At 34.9% G+C, this 14,545-nt stretch overlaps 1 protein-coding gene across 1 annotated transcript in view; it reads right to left on the reverse strand.

Annotated features, from left to right (window-relative positions):
• Window positions 1–291: 291 nt before the first annotated feature.
• Window positions 292–14,545, reverse strand: part of lgr4 (leucine-rich repeat containing G protein-coupled receptor 4) — a 46,590-nt gene continuing 32,336 nt past the window's right edge. The window contains exons 8-18 of the mRNA XM_058077039.1: window positions 14,460–14,531; window positions 14,117–14,188; window positions 13,962–14,030; window positions 13,814–13,885; window positions 11,594–11,659; window positions 11,387–11,458; window positions 10,136–10,207; window positions 9,935–10,060; window positions 7,937–8,034; window positions 7,802–7,855; window positions 292–7,727 (exon numbers count right to left, since the gene is read on the reverse strand). Of these exons, the coding sequence (XP_057933022.1) occupies window positions 6,334–7,727; window positions 7,802–7,855; window positions 7,937–8,034; window positions 9,935–10,060; window positions 10,136–10,207; window positions 11,387–11,458; window positions 11,594–11,659; window positions 13,814–13,885; window positions 13,962–14,030; window positions 14,117–14,188; window positions 14,460–14,531 (2,167 nt within the window). The 3' untranslated portion in view covers window positions 292–6,333. The remainder of the gene's footprint in view (window positions 7,728–7,801; window positions 7,856–7,936; window positions 8,035–9,934; window positions 10,061–10,135; window positions 10,208–11,386; window positions 11,459–11,593; window positions 11,660–13,813; window positions 13,886–13,961; window positions 14,031–14,116; window positions 14,189–14,459; window positions 14,532–14,545) is intronic.

The following is a 14,545-nucleotide window of genomic DNA, read 5'->3' on the forward strand; positions in this document are numbered from 1 at the left end:
AATAAAGTCATATATTTCAACTTCATACTACTAAAATTACTTTATTTTTTTTTTTGCTCATAATATTTTTGTTAAGTGGATGGTAAAATGTGAAGAGCGTGTGAAGAATACGAAGAGTTGGTAGAAAAAAGTTTGGGTTCATCCTGATTTATTCACATTCTTTCTACATGAGCACATAAAAAATAAAACATCCTGGGAAGATCTCAGATGGAAAAATACAATCAAGAAATTAACTAAATCAACGTATTATTTTTAATATACAATCATGGAAAAACTAGCCCACCCCTTAAAGTTTCGTTTTTTAAACATGAGATTTTAAAAATGAGATTTGTGGCGGCCCCTATGGGTTGCGTTCAAAATGCTTCGGAAAACATATGCGCAAACTGTACAAGTCATACGGCGACGGGGTACTAGAGAGGAAAAAAAGTAGTAATATCACAGACAGCACGGAGGATTAAAATCATCAAAATTTGACTTTGAGAAAAAAAAATTTAAAATTGACAAAATCGTAAATTTATGAGAAAAAAAAATTTTCCTTGTAAATTGGATTTTTTCTTTGTAAATTTACAATTGGTGGCCCTCATACTCTGTCGTATAACACAGATAGTATTACATTATAGAAGAACAGACACATAAAAAAATTAATATTTTTGAGAATAAATTCCAGATAAAGTCGTAAATTTACAACTTAAGTTGTACAATTCGTAAATTTCAATTTCTTTACTTTTTCACGTACATTTACAATCTTTTGTGATCATGTGATCCCAATACTGAAATCTAACCCAATTCTAATATTTAAAGAATAAAATTGTAAATTTAAAATTGTAAATTTGCAATTTTATTCTCTTGGAAATTTACCACTTCATTACTTTTTTTCCCCTCATAAATTTACAAATTTATTCCCAAAATCTCATTCTTTTTGCAGCGTGGTCCTAATATTCCGTCAAATAACACTTAGTATTTGAGTGGCATTGAATTTTTTTTTTTATATTTCAAGAATAGAAGTAGTAAATTCACAAGAATAAACTCTAAAACTCTAAATAAATTTATTACTTTTTCCTCTGAAATTTTATTATTTTTTTGTGTCATATAATACAGAGTATTAAGAGCCACATTGAAAATAAAATTTTTCAGTTGTATAAAAAAAATTAATTAGAGCCACATAAATTTTTTTTTTTCGAGAATAAAGGATAAATTCCTTGTAAATTTAAATATTTTTCCCCAATGCGTCATATAATACAGAGTATTAAGAGCCACATTGAAAATAAAAATTTTCGAAAATAAAGTCGCAAATTTCCAACATTATTCTCTCGTAAAATTTAAGAATTTTCCCTTGTTAATGTATGACTTTTTTTAAGGTGGTCCCAATACTCAGTTGTATAAAAATTTTTTTTAATTAGAGCCACATTAAAAAAAAAAAATTTCGAGAATAAAGTTGTAAACTTACAAAGGATAAAATCTCAAATTTCCGATATTATTCTCTTGACTTTTCACTTATTAAAGTATGACTTTTTATTTTCAGTTAATTTACAATTTTTTTTTAAGGTGGCCCCAATACGCAGTTGTATAAAAAAAAATTTTTAATTAGAGCCACATTAAAAAAAATTTTTTTCGAGAATAAAGTTATAAACACACAGGATAAAGTCCAAAATTTCTGACATTATTCCCTCGACTTTTCACTTGTTAAAGTATGACTTTTTAATTTTAATTAATTTACAACTTTAGTCCCAAAATTTATTTTTCCCCCCCCCAATGTGGCCCCAAATACTCGTTTGTATAAAACATAAAATTAAAGCCACATCGGGGGGAAAAAAAAAACGACTATTCAAAAAATTTTTCACATGCAGCAAATACAATTATCGTACAAGTCGTAAAGTAACATAAGTTGGCGTTGTCAGTGTTTTTTTTTCGACCAATCCCGCTCAAATTTGTCAGTCCCCAAATTTCAAGGTCATGTTTAAAGTTTCAAGGTCAAACTTCGGGGGGTTTATTAACATAAGAAATATAGCACGGGCAAGACAGTCAGTGTTACCCCCCCTACACAAGACCGTATCAAAAAAATAATAAAAACGAAAAAATCACAGTATACATAAGACGCGTACGTATATTCCTCCCATAATCATTACTTATTTTCAAACATGACAAACGAAACAAAATGAAGCGCTAATGACTCCAACTGAGGAGGTAGCTTCCTAAGTAGCATCCCAGTTGCTATGACGACTTTGTTCAAATAATTTACACCATAAAAAAAAAAAAATATTAAAGACGCTACGACTACAGAGATACGTCACACAATCAAAAACCGACAACGGACCACCGAGTCGGCGAGTTACGCAATACCGCTACGTCACTTCAGGAGATCGTATCGTCCAGTACTCTTTTTTCCGGAAAAATATCGGAGTGATGGGAGTCACCGTGAAATGAAACGGAAAATGACAAAAGTGCAAACCGTGTCCCCGAAAAGCGTATCGCGGATAAAGATGGCCGGAAAAAAAAATGTACGAAGTAAAGAATTTGAATTTTGAAGAAAAATCGGAATCGGAAAAAAAAAAATCGGTTTTCGTCAATCGTCAAAACTGCTAATCGAGTAGCATTCCACGCTGGGAAACGTTCAAACTTCCATGGAAAACTTCGGATTCATCGCCTAAGAAAAGAATCATTAATTTTTAAGCCCGAGTGCAAACAAAACCACTTAACGCCCGTGTCCGATTTCCGACATCCTGGACCGATACGTAGCGCGGTATCATTCGCATTAGCGATACCGTAGCTCACAGTCTGATTGGCTTCTTCGTTTTATATCTTCACAAAAAAAAATACCGTATTTTCCGGACTATAAGTTTTTTTTTTTCATAGGTTGGCTGTTCCTGCGACTTATACTCCAGAGCGACTTATAAATGACTTAAAAATGTTTATGTTACATAAACACTGGACATCTTTTCTGTTGGTGTTTATTTTTCGTGTTTGTGTTAGCATATCTTACACCTATTCCGCCTGTTCTTTATTATTTTATTGTCGGTTTCGGTCAAGTAGTTTGTAAAATAAATTACCCGCAAAAAATGCAAAAATGTTTTTTTTATATTTCAAGAATAAAGTAATAAATTCACAAGAATAAACTCGTAAATTTATAACTTTTTCCTCGTAAATTAAAATATTTTTTCCCCAATGTAATGAGTATTAGAGCCACATTGAAAAAAAATTTTTTTTTAAATAAAAAATTTCGCAAATTTCCGACATTATTCTCTCGTAAATTAAAGAATTTTCCCTTGTTAATGTATGACTTTTTATTTTCAGTTAATTTACAACTTTTTTTTAATGTGGCCCCAATACTCAGTTGTATAAAAAAAAAAAAATTAGAGCCGCATTAAAAAAATTTTTTTCGAGAATAAAGGATAAATTCCTCGTAAATTTAAATATTTTTTCCCCAATGTGTCATATAATACAGCGTATTAAGAGCCACATTGAAAATAACATTTTTCGAAAATAAAATAAAAATAGTGTCTCGACTGCAGGGTGTCCAAAGTATGGCCCAGGGGCCATTCATGAATTTCGTCCATGTAGAATCCCTTATTTCTAAACATATTTAAGTATATTAAACCTGGTTATGAACTTCTAAAATGTGTTTTTTTTTTAACATTATTAAAGCCATCTAGCCATGAAATAACATTTAATTTTTAATTTAAAAAATTATTTTGAAATTATATTTTACATTCCTATTACACATTATAGTAGACATAATAACAGAAAATATGTAAAAAAAATTCTATAATTTTTTCTAATTAATTATACATTTTTGGCCTTGTGCGACTTATAGTCCGAAAAATACGGAAATAATTTTTCTCTATAAAATTTATTTTTAGTCGTATTTCTGGAAGGGATTTATTGGATTGATATGATTTAAGGTAAAAAAAGGTTGCCAACAAAAAGCTACAAAAAACTGTACTGCGAGAAAACAGCGCTTGCGACATCGTAAGAAAGTTGATGGTGTGTATCACAAAAAGTTCACCCCCCCCATCCAAAAAATAAATAACGTAGCTGTAGCTTTAAACCGTGATGGAGGATCACATTCGTCGTCTGGGTGGCTGCTTTGGTAGAAAGATCGTAGCCACGTTTACATGAGTTTTTCCCGCTTTTCCGAATGACTTTTCCGAAGAAAAAAAAATGGTATACACGGAAAGGAATATTCCAATCTCTTGTCTACATGCGCCGCTATAATCAAACAGAATAGTCAATGGGGCATGCCCAGTAAAACGTACTAAAATTACATTTTTATGTAATAATTTTATTTATAATTTTAAAATGTTTTAAAAGTTTCTTCTTGTAATATCAATACTTTTATTTGAATACAACTTTTTTTTAATATTTTGACTTCAACGTAAAGAAACGTAAAAATTAGTTTCCCCCCCATTTGTTTTAATTAAACAATGTATTTTAAAGATTTTTTTATTTTAAACGATTTTAACTTTTTTCTTGTACATTTTTTCTCGTAATATGTTCTCATATTTTAGACTTATTGTCATAACACTAACCTTTTCAGCAACCTTATTTTTTATTGTTGTTATGTGAAGACTACTTTGATATTTCAACTTTTTGCGACCAAAATGACATTTTTATGTCTTTTAAAATTTTTTAATTTTTTTGTAATTTTAAAAAGTTTCTTCTCATTTGAATTCAACTTTTTAAAAAATATATTTTGACTTCAACGTAAAATTACAACAGTTGTTTTTTTTTATTTTATTTTAAACAATTTCAACTTTTTTCTTGTAAATTTTTTTCTCGTAATATGTTCTCATATTTTAGACTTATTGTCACAACACTGACCTTACAATTACAATTTTTTAAAATATTTTCACTTCATCGTAAAATTACAACAGTTCCTCTCCATTTGTTTTTTTATTTTATTTTGAACAATTTTAACTTTTTTCTTGTAAATTTTTTTTCGTAATATGTTCTAATATTTTAGACTTATTGTTATAACACTAACCTTTTCAGCAACCTTATTTTTTTTGTGTTGTTATGTGAAGACTACTTTGACATTTCACCTTTTTGCGACTAAAATGACATTTTTATGTCTTTTAAATTGTTTTTATTTTAAGTTTATTCTTTTCTTCTCGTTTAAATTTTTTTTGGCAGGGAATATTTTGGCTTTTTTCTTTTAAGATTAACTTTTTTTTAATTTTCAAACTTTCAGCTTTCTTGTAAATTTTTTTTCACATAACTTGTATTCCATATTTTGACTTTATTGCTAACTTTTTTTTTGTTTCTCATATTACGACTTTTTTCTATATTTCAACTTTAGTCGACTAAAATTACTCTTTTTTGCTCATAATATTATTTTTGTTAAAGTATATTTTTTTTAGAATGTGCGTCACTTTCCGAAAAATTCTTTCCGAAGAATCCAAAGTGTTGGGTTCAGCACACCCTGACAACTTTCCGTTTGAGCGGGTACAAGATACCTCAATCGGATTCGGGAAAGGAATATTCCACCCCTGGGAATCCCATTATATGTTCATTCATTCGGATTGGCACTTTTCTTTGGGGAATGAGGTTCGATTCTTTCCGTTTCAGCAAATAAACCGATTGCAATCGGAACATTTGGGTCCATGTATACGTGGCTAATGATTACATCTGCTACATTTACATAAAAAAAACAAAAAACAAACAACGGCGTATAAAACTTTTAACAGGACTCATTCAAACTACATGAAAAAAGCTTTAAAAAGTGATCGAGGCACATTTGCAACGCTTTGCAACGCTTTGCAACGCTTTGCAACGCTTTGCAACGCTTTGCAACCACCTTGAAAACATTTTGCAACGCTTTGCAACGCTTTGCAACCACCTTGAAATCGTTTTGCAACGCTTTGCAACCACCTTGAAAACGTTTTGCAACGCTTTGCAACCACCTTGAAAACGTTTTGCAACGCTTTGCAATGCTTTGCAACCACCTTGAAAACGTTTTGCAACGCTTTGCAACCACTTTGAAAACATTTTGCAACGCTTTGCAACCACTTTGAAAACATTTTGCAACTCCTTGCAACCACCTTGAAAACATTTTGCAACGCTTTGCAACCACCTTGAAAACATTTTGCAACGCTTTGCAATGCTTTGCAACCACCTTGAAAACGTTTTGCAACGCTTTGCAACGCTTTGCAACCACCTTGAAAACGTTTTCTCCGTACTTCGGCGTACTGAAAAAGTTCCCTTTAAATGATCGGATGCGTTTGTTCACGCGGTTCCAAAACCAACCTAAGTGCTTGCGTCTTTCACCGGGACAGTTGGCACATTCATCGTCAGGGCGAGCGCCACGTGAGCGAGCGAGCGCTACGTGAGCGAGCGCTAGTCTTTGACTCGAGGTATGCTATAGGAGTAGCGGACCAGGGGCGGGGCCCGGCTCTGACAGAAGCAGGCTCTTCCGCACGCCTGGACTTGGTCGGAGCTGTCGGACACGAAGGAGTCTCCCTCGTCGGCGTACTCGGACTGAGCGGACGGCGTCACGCTCTCCGCCCAGAATCCCTCGGCGCGCTGGCACGTGGCGGCCGCCCCCGCCGCCGCTGACCCCGCAGTCCCCGTCGGGAGGGTGGGACAACTGTGAGACTTGACCAAGTGTCTGCAGGCACGCAGCGCCGCCTCGCACTTTTCGCACGCCGCCGTCTCGCCGCAGAGCTGAGCGTAAACGCCGCATCCGAAGCCGGGGTGCGCGGCGGAGCGGCGGTTATCGGTGAGCTCCGAACCGCCGTCGTCGTAGTCGTCTCTGCGCCCGTCGGCGGATTTCGCCTCACCGCTCGAACGCCCGCAGCCGCGCAGGCGAAGCCAGTCCTCCCTGAAGGCGGGGCTGAAGAGAACGTAGAGAACCGGGTTGACGCACGCCGGCAGCGGGAAAAAAATAAGCGTGACCGACTTAGCGATCTCCGGACTGCCGGCGGTGGATCCGGTTAAGAGCGGCGCGAAGGAGAAGGCCGCCACCGGGCAGAAGAAGATGCAGTTGGTGAAAATGAGCCAGGCGACATGGCGCAGGGCGCCCGTCTGCTCGGGGTCCACGAGTTCCACCCTTCCGAGGTGGCAGTACAGCTGCGTGTACACCGCCGCCGTGAACAAGTACGCCAGGGCGTTGACGAGAACCAGAACGACGGTGACGCTCAGAGTCGGGCTCTCGGCGCCGGCGAAGGGCAGGCACAGCGGCGACACGGAGCGGTCGCCGAACGTCAGGAGAGGCAGGCACGCCGCCGACGCGGCGAGCAACCCCAGCAGCGCGGCGGTGACGCCGAAGCGGCGATCTCCTCTCCAGCAACCCCTTCTCCTCGGCGACATCATCGCTTTGCCGAGTATATCCCGCACGGCGACGCTGCGCTCCACCGCCGCCAGCGACAGCAGAAAAAGCGCCCATTCGGACGAGAACACCGCTAGCGCGCCGGCGAACTGGCACCCGGCGCCCGTTTCCCACCACACGCCGAACTCGGCGAAGGATCCCCACGTCGCCACGTCCAACACCGTCAGAACGCCCACATAAACGCCGGTCAGCAGATTCGCCGCCGCCAGGAGCCCCATCAGCAACCTCGCCGGCGGGATGCACGGGGCCCGCCAGTGGGCGTGGCTTGAGGTGCAACGCGACGGGAACGCGAACGTCGCCACCAGCACCAGAACGTTAAAAACCAGCGACAACAGGCAGATGAACCAAACCGTCAGGCGAATCATCCAGCTGCCCAGAAGATGCTCGCAAGGCTTAAACGCTCCTGAAAAACGAGAAAAAAAAAAAACGGTTATCACGTCAAAACGCCGACCATGATAACGAACGTCAAATGCGTACCAGGCGAAGGGGAGCAATGCATAATCATGGAGACTCTTTCCACTTCCTGTCCGCCTGAAAGAGGACAAAAAAAAAAAAAACAGGAGTTACGCTACTTCCTGGAAAGGGAAAACGCAGCCGAAGTTTTTTTTCCACCTGGCGTTTTCTTCCCGTCGCTTTCCTCGGAAGAACTTGTCACCGAGTTGCATCCGACGAACGCACAGCATTGGTAGGCGTAGGGGACGGAAACCGACCTGCAAAGCGGATCGGATGCCAATGTATCAAATATACAAGAAAAATAAGTTATACATTTATGAGAATAAAGTCTTAAAATTAATTAAAATCACATTTTTATTTTTATTGAAAATTTAAAAAAATATATACGACGCGATTTTTTTTTTGATTGTATGTATATTTTATTTTTTAAAAAAATGTTTTTTGGGGGGGGGGTGGTTAGGCTCAAGAATTGTTTTGTACTTTAAGCCCTGAATATACATGTTATGAGAATTAAGTCTTAAAATAAATTAAAATCACATTTTACGTTTTCTTTTTTTTTTTTTATTATTTTTGTCATTTTAATTGATTTTTTTTTTTTTTTTTACATTTTCAGTTTTTAATAAAGTCATCTTAGGCTCAGGAATTTTTTGTACTTTAAGCCCTGAATAAGGAGACTTTACTTTTTATTGAAAATGTAAAAAAAAAAATGACAAAAATAGTTTTAATAAGAAAATATAAGACATGAATTTTTTTTTGGACTATATGTATATTTTATTTTTTATTTTTATTTTTGGGGGGGGGGGGGGGTCAGGCTCAGGATTTTTTTTTACTTTAAGCCCTGAATAAGAAGACTTTATTTGTATTGAAAATGTAAAAAAAAAATGAAAATGACAAAAATAGATTTAAAAAAGAAAATATACGAAGCAATTTTTTTTTTGATTGTATGTATATTTTATTTAAAAAAAAAAATTGGGGGGGGGGGGGGTCAGGCTCAGGAATTGTTTTGTACTTTAAGCCCTGAATATACATTTTATGAGAATTAAGTCTTAAATTAAAATCACATCTTACGTTTTCTTTTTTTTTTATTTTTTTTGTCATTTTAATTGATTTTTAAATGTTTTGTTTTTTTTTTACATTTTCAATTTTAAAAAAAGTCATCTTAGGCTCATTTTTTTGTACTTTAAGCCCTGAATAAGAAGACTTTATTTTATTGAAAATGTAAAAAAAAAAGACAAAAATAGTTTTAAAAAGAAATATAAGACATGATTTTTTTTTTGTTTTTTTTTTTTGGGGGGGGGGGGGTAGGCTCAGGATGTTTTTTGTACTTTAAGCCCTGAATAAGAAGAATGAATTAAAAAAATATATATTTTAATTTTTTATTTTTTTTATTAAAATGACAAAAATAATTTTAAAAAAGAAAATCTAAGATGTGATTTTTAATTTTGGACTATATATATATATTTTTTTTATTAATTTTTGGGGGAGGGGTCAGGCTCAGGATTTTTTTCGTACTTTAAGCCCTGAATAAGAAGAATGAATTAAAAAAATATATTTTTTAATTTTTTATTTTTTTTATTAAAATGACAAAAATAATTTTAAAAAAGAAAATCTAAGATGTGATTTTTAATTTTGGACTATATATATATTTTTTTAATTAATTTTTGGGGGAGGGGTCAGGCTCAGGATTTTTCTTGTACTGAAGCCCTGAATAAGATGACTTAATTTTTTTTTGGTTGAATTTAAATGTTTGTTTTTTTTTATTAAAATGACAAAAATAGTTAAAAAAAAGAATACGTGATTTTTATTATTATTACTATATTTTTTTTCTGTGAGTGTGGGGGGGGGTATTTAAGTTTATAATACTAACACTAATATTGGAGAGTCAATTTGGAATTTTTGGAACAAAAACAGGAGGGGAAAAAAGTAGTACTTTAAGACAATGCCATAATTTTACAAGAAATAAGATGTAATTACGTCATAATATTATTAAGTTGAAACTAAGCAGTAATTTTAATGACTGAAAACACCCTCATGGAAAAAAAAGAAGAAAAATAAGTTTCATTATGAAAGAAAATATGATTATGATGATTTAACTCTCACAACAGTACCCCCCCTTTTTGTGTCATATTTTGTGCTAATATTTGCGTTTGTCCTCACCTGAGTTTGGGTAACTGCCTCACCGTCAGCACATTTTTCATCCGAGGATTCCCTGAGAGTTTCAGTTGACTGAGCGCGCTCAGTCCGGCCGTCGGAAGCACAGTCAGCGAGTTCATACTCAGGTCCCTGCAAGGAACCGCGTTGACCCCAAATGACTTCACATTAACGCTTTTCTCCTGACGGTAACGGAGTCGTACTCACAGGTTGGCGAGCGAGGCGAGGCCGAGGAAAGCGTTGCTGTGAATGACTCGGATTTTATTCCTACTCAGGTCTCTGCATGGGGGGAGGGGGAAACGGGAACACATCAGAAAGTATAACATTTCCGTGTTTGGAGTGAGCATGTTTGCTAGTCAAAAAAAAAAAAAAAATTGGGGCTATTTGGGCTTTGGAGCAAAATTTCCGGATGAACCTAAACGCCTCACCATTTCCTGTTAGTGTCTGCACGGTAGTCCCGCAAAAAAACGTGTAACGACCACATTTTTTTGGGGGGGGGGTCAGGCTCCGGAATTTTTTTTACGCCCTGAATAAGAAGACTTTACTTTTTATTGAAAATGTAAAAAAAAATTAAAAAAAATTAAAATGACAAAAATTGTTTTAAAAAAGAAAATGTAAGACATGATTTTTTTTTTGGACTATATGTATATTTTATTAATTTTTTTTTTTTTGGGTGGGGGGGTGTCAGGCTCAGGAATTTTTTTGACGCCCTGAATAAGAAGACTTTACTTTTTATTGAAAATGTAAAAAAAAAAAAAATTAAAATGACAAAAATAGTTTTAAAAAAGAAAATGTAAGACGTGATTTTTTTTTTGGACTATATGTATATTTTATTAATTTTTTTTTTGGGGGGGGGTGTCAGGCTCCCCTACTCAGGTCTCTGCATGGGGGGGGGGGGGGGGGGGGACGGGAACAAATCAGAGTGTATAACATTTCCGTGTCTGCAGTGAGCATGTTTGCTAGTCAAAAAAATAAATAAATTTGGGGATATTTGGGCTTTGGAGGAAAATTTCCGGATGAACCTAAACGCCTCACCATTTCCTGTTAGTGTCTGCACGGTAGTCCTGCAAAAAAACGTGTAACGACCACATTTTTTTTGGGGGGGGGGGGGGGGGGGGGGGGGGGGGGGGTCAAGCTCAGGATTTTTTTTTTTTTTTTTTTTTAAATTGAAAATGTAAAAAAAAAAAAAAATTAAAATGACAAAAATAGTTTTAAAAAAGAAAATGTAAGATGTGATTTTTTTTCGGACTATATGTATATTTTATTAAAAAAAATTTTTTTGGGGGGGGGGGTAGCTCTAGTGGGCCCCCAGGTAAATTGAGTTTGAGACCCCTGGTCTACTATATTGGATAATATGAGTGTAAGTGTGACTATAGGGGTGTTATTTCATATCCACAGGGCTCTAATAACCAGCCCCAAGTTATCGTGAGTAGTGTACGTGCGACTGAAAGGACTTACAGTAACCGTAGAGCTGGAAGACCTTGAAAAGTTTCCCTGCCAACTTCCTCAATTTGGTTGTGCTGAAAGCTTCTGTTGATTGAAAACAAGATCCCAGTGACATATTATACATTATTTGGTGAAAATATATATGTATCTGGCACTTTTAAGACATTTCCAAAACAGAGTATTAATATGAATAATAATGGCTTCAGTAAAAACACTCACATCTCCTGCAGTCGGATGCAGGACTGAAGGGATGGGACTTCCTTGATCTCGTTGTAGGACAGATCTCTAACATGGGAACACAGAAGGCTAAATTAGCTTGCTGGGAACATTTGTCAATAAACAGGGAATTGGAAATGCAAAAAAAATAAAATAAAATAAAAATGACAAAAAATGTTTTAAAAAATGTAAGCTGTGATTTTTATTTTTGGACTATATATATTTTTTATATATTTTTTGGGGGGGTCAAGCTCAGGATTTTATTTTTATTTATTTTTTTGGGGGGGTGGGGGGGGTCAGGATTTTTTTTTTACTTTAAGCCTTGAATAAGAGGACTTTATTTTTATTGAAAATGTAAAAAAAAATAAAAATCATAAAAATAGTTTTAAAAAAGAATATGTAAGACGTGATTTTTATTTTTGGACTATATATATATTTTATTAATTTTTTGCGGGGGGGTCAGGCTCAGGATTTTATTTTATTTTTATTTATTTTTTTTGGGGGTGGGGGGTCAGGAATTTTTTTTTTTTTTACTTTAAGCCCTGAATAAGAAGACTTTATTTTTATTGAAAATGTAAAAAAAATAAAAATCATAAAAATAGTTTTAAAAAAGAATATGTAAGACGTGATTTTTATTTTTGGACTATATATATATATTATTAATTTTTTGCGGGGGGGTCAGGCTCAGGATTTTATTTTATTTTTATTTTTTTTTTTGGGGGGGTGGTGGGGTCAGGATTTTTTTTTTACTTTAAGCCCTGAATAAGAAGACTTTTTATTGAAAATGTAAAAAAAATAAAAATCATAAAAATAGTTTTAAAAAAGAATATGTAAGACATGATTTTTATTTTTGGACTATATATATATATATATATATATATATTTTATTAATTTTTTGCGGGGGAGTCAGGCTCAGGATTTTATTTTATTTTTATTTATTTTTTGGAGGGGTGGGGGGGTCAGGAATTTTTTTTTTACTTTAAGCCCTGAATAAGATTACTTTATTTTTATTGAAAATGTAAAAAAAAATAAAAATCATAAAAATTGTTTTAAAAAAGAATATGTAAGACGTGATTTTTATTTTTGGACTATATATATATATATTTTATTAATTTTTTGCGGGGGAGTCAGGCTCAGGATTTTATTCTTTTTGGGGGGGGGGGGGTCAGGGTCAGGATTTTTTTTTTACTTTAAGCCCTGAATAAGATGACTTATTTTTTTTAAATGTTAAATGTAAATGTTTAAAAAAAATTAAATAAAAGTGACAAAAAATGTTTTAAAAAATATAAGCTGTGATTTTTATTTTTGGACTATATATATTTTTTATAAATTTTTTGGGGGGGTCAGGCTCAGGATTTTATTTTTATTTTTATGTATTTTTTGGGGGGGTTGGGGGGGTCAGGAATTTTTTTTTTACTTTAAGCCCTGAATAAGATGACTTTTTTTTATGTTAAATGTAAATGTTTGGGGGGGGGTTCCGAATTTTTTTTGTACTTTAAGTCCTGAATAAGAAGACTTTATTTTCATGGAAAAAGTACAAAAAAAATTTAATTTAATTTTTTTTTTTGGACTATATGTATATATTATTTTATTTTTTATTTTTTTTTTTGGGGGGGGGGCAGGCTCAGGATTTTTTTTGTACTTTAAGCCCTGAATAAGAAGACTTTATTTTTATTGAAAATGTAAAAATGATAAAAATAGTTTTAAAAAAGAATATGCAAGACTTGATTTTTATTTTTGGACTATATATATATATTTTATAATTTTTTTTTTTTGGGGGGGGGGGGGGGAGTCAGGCTCAGGATTTTTTTATATTTTTTGTGGGTGGGGGGGTCAGGCTCAGGATTTTTTTTTTTTTGGGGGGTCAGGGTCAGGATTTTTTTTTTTTAATTTAAGCCCTGAATAAGATGACTTAATTTTTTTTAATGATAAATGTAAATGTTTAAAAAAATTAAAATAAAAATGACAAAAATTGTTTTAAAAAAAGAATATGTAAGACGTGATTTTTATTTTTGGACGATATATATATTTTTGTGTGTGTGTGGGAGGGTCGAGGGGGGGTATAAGTTTATAATACCAACGCTAATGTTGGAGTCAATTTTGAATTTTTGGAACAAAAACGGGTTGTATTATCAGGAGGGGAACTTTAAGACAACGCCATCATTTCACAAGAAATACGTTGCAATTCGGTCGTAATATTATCAAGTTGACGGAATTTCTCACAGTGTCCGAAGCAGCTTGAGATCGTCGCACAGATCGGCGGGGATGGCCGATATCTTGGTTCCTGACAGCGTCCTGGGAACAAACAAACAAACAAATGTCATCAGCCAACCACCCGAGGACCAATTTAAGCATTCGTGTTCCCCCTCACAGGCTCTCCAGGTTGTTAGTCCACGTGAGGACCGGGAAGTCACGCATCATTCCGGCCCCTCGAAGCATCCTGAAAACAAATTGGGGGGGGTAAATGTTGTTTCGAGGTTAGACATCGATGAGACGGCTATTAAGACGGTAAAATAAGTGACTTACAAGGAGTGGAGGTCAGACAAGTTCTGGAAAGCTGTAGCACCCACGAAGGTCAGAGGGTTGTCATAGAAATGTCTGCAAGGAGGGACAGTGGAATATACTTGAGAACAGTGGAATGTTTTATCAGAGCTTTTATTGTAGAAAAACGGAACCAAAGCACTGAAAAAGTTTGTATATTTTTCCTGTTTTTAATAATTTTTTTAATATTTTTCCTGTTTTTTTATTTTTTATTTTTTTTTATTTTTATTTATTTATTTTTTTTTTTAAAACCTGATGCGGCCAAGCCTTGCCCAGACCCTAGCTCCAGTGGCCCCCGGGTAAATTGAGTTTGAGAACCCTGTCTTACATGGTTCTCAGCAGCGGGTTGTTCTGGAAAGCTCCTTCAGGTATCGAAGCAATGTCGTTGCTGTGAAACCCCCTGGAGGAAAAGGG

Source organism: Doryrhamphus excisus, chromosome 7 (assembly GCF_030265055.1).
Source record: "Doryrhamphus excisus isolate RoL2022-K1 chromosome 7, RoL_Dexc_1.0, whole genome shotgun sequence".
NCBI classification, from domain to species: domain Eukaryota; kingdom Metazoa; phylum Chordata; class Actinopteri; order Syngnathiformes; family Syngnathidae; genus Doryrhamphus; species Doryrhamphus excisus.